Source organism: Triticum urartu, unplaced genomic scaffold (assembly GCF_003073215.2).
Source record: "Triticum urartu cultivar G1812 unplaced genomic scaffold, Tu2.1 TuUngrouped_contig_2310, whole genome shotgun sequence".
Taxonomy (NCBI): domain Eukaryota; kingdom Viridiplantae; phylum Streptophyta; class Magnoliopsida; order Poales; family Poaceae; genus Triticum; species Triticum urartu.
Genome location: NW_024112783.1, coordinates 1 through 9,923, shown reverse-complemented (window position 1 = coordinate 9,923; position 9,923 = coordinate 1). Strand labels below are relative to the sequence as shown.

The window sequence follows — 9,923 nt, the reverse complement described above, 5'->3', positions numbered from 1 at the left end:
GGATAGGAAGAAGGGGAGGGCCTGACTCGAACTCCTCCGCGGGAGAGGGCCGGCGACGGCGCCGGGCTTGGGGGATGGATGGAGAGAGGACGCCGGGAGGGTCCCAGATCTGTTCTTGTCTGGGCCTGAGGTGGCTGGAGGAGGGAGATCAGCCACCGCTGGTGGCGCCTGCGCGAGTGCGAGAGAAGCTGAGCCAAGGAATTTAGTAGCATTGTGGGATGATCAACCAATTTTTTTTCTGTTTCTTATACTATCTTCTCATATTATAATTTTGGTGTCCTGGACTCCTGGTAGGCAGGGATCAGCTTTGGTGGCATCCGATGCTGGGAGGCCACGGGGTTAGAGCAGAGGAAGCTGACATGGTGTTCGAAATTCAGATGGCCATTGTGATAGAAGAAAGTGCATAAAGAATGAGCAAGGAAAAGCTACAGATTGATATAACCCAAAATGCAGAAGCAATCCCTGACCTTAATGCTTCAGAAGAGATCGATATAACCCAAAATGCGCCAACTGGTCATGTTTAATAGGATGTTCGCAAAGTTCCAAGTCTGAACTTGATAAGCCCTTCATCTTGTTATGCTCTAAAACCATTACTGTTATGCATGTCTTGACGAGAACCTGCTAAGCCCTTGATTTTGTAATGTTCTAAATATTCTGAATTTCTGAATGTCTAAACCTCGGAGTGGTTTTGTTTTTTTACTGTTTTATTGTTGGTTTGAATGCTAGGAAACATGCTATGTATTGCGGTTTTGTCACTGTTAAGAATGTCAAGAAAAGAGCATGCATTTCAGATTTTCTACCATCAGGAACATAGCATGTTTATCTCTGAATTTTGTTTAGATCACATTTGTAAGAAATTTATTGTTGGTAAGAATGTCAGGAAATGAGCATGTATTGCATGATTATTCTACCAGCAGGAACATAGCTTTTTTATCTCTGAATTTTGTTTAGAAAGGTCGCACTTGTATGTAGTTTATTATTGTTAAGAATGTCAAGGCAGAGCATGTATTGCAGTCTGACCATACCCGAACTGAATTTTGCCTAGAGCAACATTCAGGTTTAGTCTTTCTTTCTGCTGTATATTTGTTTACAAATGCCTAGATCAATAGTTACTGCTATTCAGTTTTTGTAGAACTGAATTTTCTGCTGCAGCACATGCTATCGATTGATGTTCAGTTCTGTAGAACCGAATTCTTTGCTGACGGACATGCTATAGAACAGAGAAAATATAAATAAATTGGGAAGTGATCGGAGTCGGACCTAACATTCAGGTATACAGCCGCTGAGTGTTAAGAGAGACGGGGATTTTACAAAGACTAAGGACCGCCGCGTCACATAATTTTAACATACAATGGGGAGATTCCTATAAATGTTCCTGCAACGTGAAAGTGCCTCCCTGCTGACGTGGCATCCGACGTGGCGTGACACACAGATGTTTCGGACTAGTTTGTATGAAATTGTTCCCGCAAACCAAGTTTAGTGGCCAGTTTGAGTCATTTTGCAAGTTCTTGTATGAAACTGTTCCCGCAATGCAAGTTGGTGTACTCTAAATAAATAATGAAATGCTTTTCCGTGGGTGTAATGCATTTGATTCACATCTCTGCAATGCTTCTTCGTGTTTTTATCAACCTGAATCTTTGTTGTCTTCTCATGAATACTAGTCCTACAATACCAACTAACACTGCAGTTCCCTTCTTTATTTTCATTGGAAGCTATAAAACACAGCCACAATGCCAATTTCTACTGCCCAACTCTATGTACCTACATTGCACTCAATATGAAGTGCAAAATCCTTGGAACAGTCTAACATAACATTACATAATAGGGCCATTTGCATTTCTGTCCCTAACTCAAACCACCTACTCAGATTTGCCCTTAATTTTGAAGCCTGCTCAAATTTGTCCCTATGGCGTTAGGTGCCCTTACAGAAATGCCCTTCCATGCCGTTTCCGTTCGGTCAAACGCCTTTGACCGTCTACTGGACTTTTCCTGGACAGATTTGCCCTTCTATGCATGTGTTACTTACACGTGGGTCCTACTCAAAGTCAAAACACAAAAAAACACTCTCTGTCTCTCACTTACATGTGGGACCTACCCCAGAGTTAAAAAAACCTCTCTCACCCTCTCACTCACTTACATGCAGGACCTACCCTAGAAAAACAAACTTACAAAAAGTAAAAAAACTTAGTGTATGATTAGTGGGCCAACAGGGGATTAGGCCCACTTGTCATAGACTATTTATCTTAGATTAACTATTATACCTAATCTAACTCAATAACAGAAATATTACCTAATCTAAGTCAATAACAGAAATAATACCTAATCTAAGTCAAAAATAAAAAAGAATACCTAATCTAATAAGCCCATGTGGCAGTAGTGTCACGACCTGGGCCGACACATGAGAGACCCAGGCGACGTTTTGAACGGTAATGCATGCTCCGGTGAGCAAAAGCACAACGGCGGCGGCCGGAATCGCAGCTCCGGCGAGCATTTCTTTAGCGAAGGGAGCGAGTATGACGAGGCGTATTTGCTGGCACCAGCGGCGCGTGCAGGTATGGTCGGAATCAATTGTAGCGACGAGCTGGGCGGTGACCTACATCGGTGGTCGATTGATTCGAGCAGGCGGTCATGGATCCACTGGTTTAGGGGGCTAGGCGACATATTAGGGGCACCATGAGCACGACAAAGACCATAATTTGTGGTTTAGCAGCGCAGGGGGGGATCGACGATGGCGCTCCGGTGGCCACAGACGAGGAAGACGGTCGATTCGGACGTGTTGGGGTGGTCCTGCTCATGCTACTGCTAGGAGGCGATGTAATAGAGGTGTGCACTTCTGGTGGACAGATTTTCAGGCATCTGTGGGGACGATGGACGCCACGACGGCGAAGGTCATGCAAACGGCCGTTCTCAGATTCGGCTGAGGGGGGTAGAGTGGGGGGAGGGAAAGCTAGCTAGGGTTTTCCGGGAGGCCGTGGGCGTCGCGACCTACTCGTGCTACTGTGGTTGCAGCTGTTGAACAGCAGCGGACGGTGGCGCACACCAGCGAGTGCGCGGTCGACGAGCTGAGGAAGATGACGAGTGGGGAAGGTCAACTGGGCCGGGCGCTGTGCACTTGGGCCAAAAGGTAAGTGCTCTTTGTTTTATTTTATTTTTCCAAGGGCAAAAATGTCCAACAAACGCCCCGTAGACGGTCAAAACCCTTTGACCTGACGATAATGACACGGAAGGACATTTCTATAAGGGCACCTAACGACAGAGGGACAAATTTGAGCACGCCTCAAAATTAGGGATAAATCTGAGTAGTGGGTTCAAGTTAGGGACACAAATGTAAAAGACCCTACATAATATGGTCATTGAGTGTTGTGATGTCCACTTCGCAGACCTTTTGTTAGTTACAGAGGATCGTTATCAATCACATTATTTAGCTCATCTGAGTAAGATGAATCCAAGGTGATAGCACTGGTTATCAGGAAGAGCGTCAGATTTTGGACGTAGACAAAGCAGATTCGGAATTGTCTTTCCTTCCAAGGATAACTTGTATCCATGCGCTTCAGATTATTATCCTGGATTTCGCCACCAGCAGTATAGCCAACCCTACCCTATCACGTCAATCCCACAAGCCTCTTATCCATTCCCGTTCGCTCGTGGCGGGGGAGTAAGTCAAAATAGAAAAAACTCACATTGGGTTTAGGGATAATCAGGCTCGAACTGATGACTTCCACCACGTCAAGGTGACACTTTTGTGCCTCATAAATCTCAGCAACAGGGAAGTCTCCTTTTACCCAGCTGGTTATATTATACACACTTTAGAAACTTGTCCACACAAACGGTGTGTTCCCTATAACCAACATAACCATGAAGCATCTTCAAACTTCAGTTTCGCATGCAAATCCATAACATATAGATCTTGGCTTTCATCAACCCAAACCAAAAGTGCAAACTTCAAGGAAAAGGGAAATCAACAAGTATACATAAAGGAAACAGGTCATCGACGCATTCAACCCTCTAGGTCACACCAGCGGAGAAAATGATCCTGCCACACGCACAATTCCGGACCACTACCCATAACGCATCTTCAGTTCCATGACAAATTAAAAACATTCAGTTAATGTGTTACTCCCTCCATTACAGTTTATTAGGCGCAACTCAGAGGGCTCTGGGACCTAGGTGTTTTCTAATTGGAAGGAAAAACGGAGCCAGTTAGCTGTAGATGCGCCTAATCAAATGTAAAATTGACGCATAGTACTCCCCGTCCATTAAACTGATTGCATGCACCGGTTTCCTTCTTTTCCCCCTGGCGTTTCCTACTCTGCATGCACCGGACCGAGTACTTTCCTTCCGCATGCATTTCTTCCGCGCGCGATTTCTACGCCGCGAGTTTCCTTTCGCGCGCGATTCCGCGCCTGATTTTCCTTCTGCGCCGCGCGCCGCACGCGAGTTTCCTTCTTGGCCGCCTGATTTTCCTTCTACGCCGCGCGCAGTATAAGTAGCTATGGCGATGGATGTTCACGAACAGACGGCGCTCATCTTCGGCTTCCTCCTCTTGGCCTCCTCGGTCCAATGGCACGGACGCAGCAAGATGAATCAGATCGCCGGCTTCCTCCTCTTGGCCTCCGTGGGCTGTCTAGGGTTGCTTTCCAACCGAGAGCGCAGCCGCCCGGAGGACTTCCTCCTCTTGGTCTCACCGGACGAGCGAGAGTTCCATCCATCTCCATCGGCACGGCTGGGTTCGACCATCTTCCTCCTCCAACGACTTTGCCTCGACGGCGCGTCGGCCTCGCACGCCCATCTCGCCCTCCGGCACCTAACGAGGCCGGTTCGTCGAACTGGAGTGGCTCCGTCGGCAGGGAAGGTACAGACAGCGGCGGCGGGGCCGGGATCGCAAGTTCTACGTTCGTGGGCTTCACGTTTGGCAGCGGCGGGATCTCGTTTGGCGGTGGCGGCGGGATCTCGTTCGTCGGCGGGGCAGGTACAGGCAGCGGTGGCGAGTCACTAGGCTTCACGTTCAGTGCAGCCAGCACAGAAGGTAAACACTAATGTTCTACCAGCTCCTATGTTCGTCGGCGGGGCAGGTACGGCGCGTCGTACTGTGTTTGCGTTTAGTGCACTAGTGCATGCGTTTAGTACCAGCTCCATGCACTAGTGCATGCGTTTAGTACCAGCTCCAAGCACTAGTGCAGGTACGGCGCGTCGTCCTGTGTTCATGTGTTCGTCGGCGTTGCCAAAACTGCAATGTTTTAAAACTGCAGATCGTTACCAAAACTGCAGTGTTTGCTGCAGGAGTACTAAAACTGTTGTGTTCTAAAGCTGTTCTCTTCTCACGTTTGTGTTCTAAAGGAACTGGTGGACACAATGGTTTGGATGTGATGAACGGAGAGAACGCAACTGGTTCGGGCATTGGCTATCGAGGAAGTGGATACAACCCAAATTTTGCCCATGCCGACGAATACCCTCCTAGTCAAGAGGCTGTACAAACCCAAAAACAACCAATCGATTTGAGTAAGCATATTTACAGCATAGTTTTGTTTCCATATTTTTTGTTTATCTAATTATTTTTCCTAAGAATCTAGATGTTCTGTCGAACAAGGAGACAAGAAGACAGTACAATACAGATGACAAGCGTCACATATATGCTGAGATCATTAAACGTAATGGTACGGGTATAAGGTTGAAGCATGGTGTTTCTAAAGCTGTTGCACTAGCTTGTGATTGTCCTAGGAGGATAGTGCAAAGGGTATGGCGGGAGGCTAAAAAAGGTGGCGGCATTACTGGGGTCAAAAACAATCGGAAGCTCAAATCAGGAAGGAAGAGGATTAATTTCGACATAGATGCATTGGAGGCCATCCCACCTGGAGAGAGAACAACATTAGAACAAGTTGCTGGACATTTGAACTTGTCAACTACCACTATTTGGCGGAGGTGAGCGTTATACTATCAGATTGTTGTCAATTTTCTACATGTCAACATTCTTTTATTATATGGAGGTGAGTGTTATCAACGAGATATTTTTGATATTTTGTTGTAGGTTGAAGATGAAGGAAATTAGACGAATAACAAGTGAATTGAAGCCTTCTTTGACTGCTGCAAACGAAAGGGCTCGTGTGGAGTATGCTCTTATGCATCTTGAGCGAAGTAGCCTAACATCCCAAGGCGGTATTAATCCCACATTTAGGGCTGATATGGATGTGGTTCATATAGATGAGAAATGGTTTTATCGCACGCGGAAGACCCAGAACATGTATTTGAGTCATAGAGAGGAGGCACCACACCGGGAATGTAAACATAAAAACCACATTCAAAAAATTATGTTCTTGTCCGCAATGGCTAGACCAAGGTATGATGCTCAAGGCAATTGTGTATTTGATGGCAAGATTGGGGTTTGGGCTTACACAGAGTGGGTGCAAGCAAAAAAGAAGAGTCAAAATAGGTTGGTACTTGTTCTTGTTACTACTCCTACTTTCTGCTAAATTTTTATATGCACATTATTTACTTGTTCTTTATTTCTATATTCTTAGGTTGAGGGGAGCATGGGAGTTGAAGCCCTGCGATAAAGTGGACAGGGAGAAAAGTCGGGAGTACTTAGTGAAATACGTACTGCCGGCTATAAAGGAAAAGTGGCCTGAGAGTGATAGATGGAACACCATCTACGTACAGCAGGACAATGCTAGGACTCATATAAAACCAGATGATCCACATTTTTTGCAGGAAGCTGCAAGGGGTGGTTGGGATATTAGGATGATATACCAACCACCTAATTCTCCTGACACAAACATATTAGATCTTGGTTGGTTTGCCTCAATTCAAGCAATGTTCCATAAAAAGATGCCCAAGACTCTACCCGAGATTGTCGCAAAGGTCTTGCACCGATTTGAGTATTTTATGTTATTTGTTCAAGATATCTACTCCCATAGGTTAATGTTATGAACTGATTGAGTTTTTTAATTTTATGTGTAATAGGTTAATCAATCCCTTGCTGAGTACCCCCATCAAAAGCTTAATAGGATCTGGTTGAGTCATCAAGCGTGTATGAGAGAGATCATCAAGCACAAGGGTTCTATGCACTATGCAGTTCCTCACTTGAAGAAAAAAGCACTAGAGAGACAAGGATGTCTCCCTGTTCGTTTGACAGTTGACAGAGAATATGTTGAGCAGGCAATTGAGCACTTGAACTCGACATGAGATGTAATGGCAGATTTTCAGTAGCACTTGAACTCAACATGAGATGTAATGGCAGATTTTCAGTAGCACTTGAACTCAACATGAGATAATACTCCTACTAGTGTTGCGAATGTACTGTTTTGAACTCAACATGAGATAATACTCCTATATGCAAGGGGCGGCCATCAGGTTCATAGATCATGCAGTAGCTTTTTTTTTTGCGCAAATCCTATGGTATACTTCATTGCTATTCCCCTTGATTACTTTGTGAATAATCCGCAGGTTCACTCATACACTTTTACATATTCTATCACCAAGATAAGCTCATAATAAGATTATATAAAACCATATTCGTACTCACTTTCTTACATAAACTTGAAGCATATAAAACCATTACAACTCACTTTATTTTCATCATCCGGCGAATCTAAACTTGACTATCCGGCACATTATGCGCTTTCCTTTCGTCCTCTAGATAGATAGATGGGTTGCGACGGCACCTTATGCATACCCCTTCTTTGTTTATCGCCACCGTAGTCGCACAATCTTTGCACCAAAAGTTGTCACACAGGCAAGGATTTCCGCAAGCCTCGCAAGAACGCAAATCTTTTGGTACCGGGAGCCTACATCCTAAGCAAAGGAATATGGAAGGCTCACCGCGGATGCCACACTTGAGGCACAAAGCCGGATGAATGCACACCTCGCAAGTTGATGTCGGGTTGGAGTAGGTTCTGTGTGACACATCTTGCACGAGGTTAGCGGTGCGGACGTACCTAGCCGAAATCCTTGCATCTGTAGCGTCGACATTGGTTGCACGATCCACTCTATGAAAAAGATCCTGGATGTTTTTATCAACCCTCTGAAATTCATCCTCTAGTTCTTGTACTTGGCCTTGCGTGATCTCCACATCGCCATCCACCTCGACATGGACGGCATCCACCTCGCCCTCCACCTCTCCTTCTCCATGGACGCCCTCCACCTCTCCTTCTCCATGGACGCCCTCCATCTCTCCTTCTCCATGAACCTCAACTTCCTTCTCCATTTGGCTTCCACCTCGCTGGTTCAAGGAATAGCAAAGCAAATGGCTCTTCTTTTATACACCAAGGAATGGGGATGCGGTGTGAAAAGGAGATCAAAAGCTGCTGCATGCAAATCCTTCTCCATTCACACCTCAACAAAAACTGACGTGTTCCCACTTGCATGCAGAATTGGAAGGAGAAAGGAAAGAGAGCATCGCATGCACCAAACGCCACAATTAATTCTGTGATTAATGAAACACGCCTTAAATCTCTCCTATTCTGAAAAATCAAGGATTTGGAGATGCGCCCAACAAACAAAAATGGAGGGAGTACTAAAATACTAACCCGGACCAAAAGTGTGAATCTCCCATCCTACCTTTCACTTGAGAAAGTATGTTAGATTAAATGCATCATCTTCGCAGTACCTCCGCACAGACTAACTTGAGACCACATAAATGCTATATAGAGTACTGTACTAAATCAAACTTGTGCCCAAAATAAGACAGCTTTATGGAGAAAGGGGATAGTCTGGGCTTAAAACATACTGGAACCATTATTACAATGTTATTACAAAAGTAAAGTCTCGGTTTAAACAAACTCAAACCATGACGAATCTTATTACAAAAGTAACATAAAACTTAAAGAACACAGGCATTATCAGCAATATGGAAGCCTACAGTCCCTTCAAGCTGTGGCAAAGAGGCTGAATACTTGTGTTCTTGTACATATGCATGCGTCGAGTCGTATCCCCAGCAGCGTTGAGTTGAATTTGTGGACTGTTCTTGTACTTGTATCCGATTGGTGCTTTATTAATTTAAAGCCGAGACAGCCTTTGGTCCAAAAGAAGATGCTCAAATTTTTCATCAACTCTTTCTTCTCTCTCGGACTTGAGATTATACATGCACACGTAATTAGCAACAGCTAGTCGGCTTTTCTGGTAATAGACGCAGTTGGCGTGGACGGATGGAAATTTATCAGCATTAACACACAAGCACCAACAATACAGATCTAAGAAGATGGCACAATTGCCAATGTCCTCCACATGCTCGAGTTTATAGTTGTGAGTGTGTAATATGTAGACCACGACGCCTTGTGCTAGCTTCATGATGATCAACACTTTTCCAGCAGATTCCGTTAGGAAACAACGTCCTACACAAAGCTTCCATAATGATTTTTCGTCCGACATCATGGTATAGTCATTCTCAGATATCTCAGCAAGATCGGCCTTGTAAAACCTCATTAGATCAAAGATCCTTCTGGCCACAGATCCCAGGTCAGCACCATGAATAATGTAGATACCGCTGGTAGCCAGCCCGATTAAAGGGAAATCACACCTATCTTCATAGATGGCGAGACACTCACTGTCAGGCTGAGCCATGTAGACCTTGCGAGATGATTCGTGTATAACCCAGTTATCATCCATGTAGTCCTTGCAGAAAAAGAAAATGGTGGGTGGAGAACCGGACTCAAGGGCAGCATATTCCACGATCTCGCCCGGTCGCTGCGCCATGAAACGGATCAAGTAGCCTGTGAAAGGATTGAGGACGCATGTATTGTGGGGGGGTGTACAGTCCATCAAAGCAAGGAGACCATCTGTGGTGGTACTGATAATGTTAAAGTGACGGAGTAGACCGAGGTCCTGGCGTAGGGTTCGGCCAGTGGCGGTGTTCACCAAGAGGCGCGTGTTGGAGCGGCAAGAGGCTCCTTTGTTGTTGACCCAGTGACGGGGGTGGAAGCGAGGCTCCG

The 9,923-nt window shown here is 45.3% G+C and overlaps 1 protein-coding gene across 1 annotated transcript; it reads right to left on the bottom strand.

Moving 5' to 3' along the window:
• Positions 1-8,663: 8,663 nt before the first annotated feature.
• Positions 8,664-9,918, bottom strand: LOC125526918 (the record flags this gene model as incomplete). Its single annotated transcript, XM_048691516.1, has 1 exon — positions 8,664-9,918. A coding segment is annotated over one exon (927 nt), but the record flags the coding sequence as incomplete, so codon positions are not given.
• Between the last annotated feature and the right edge of the window lie 5 nt (positions 9,919-9,923).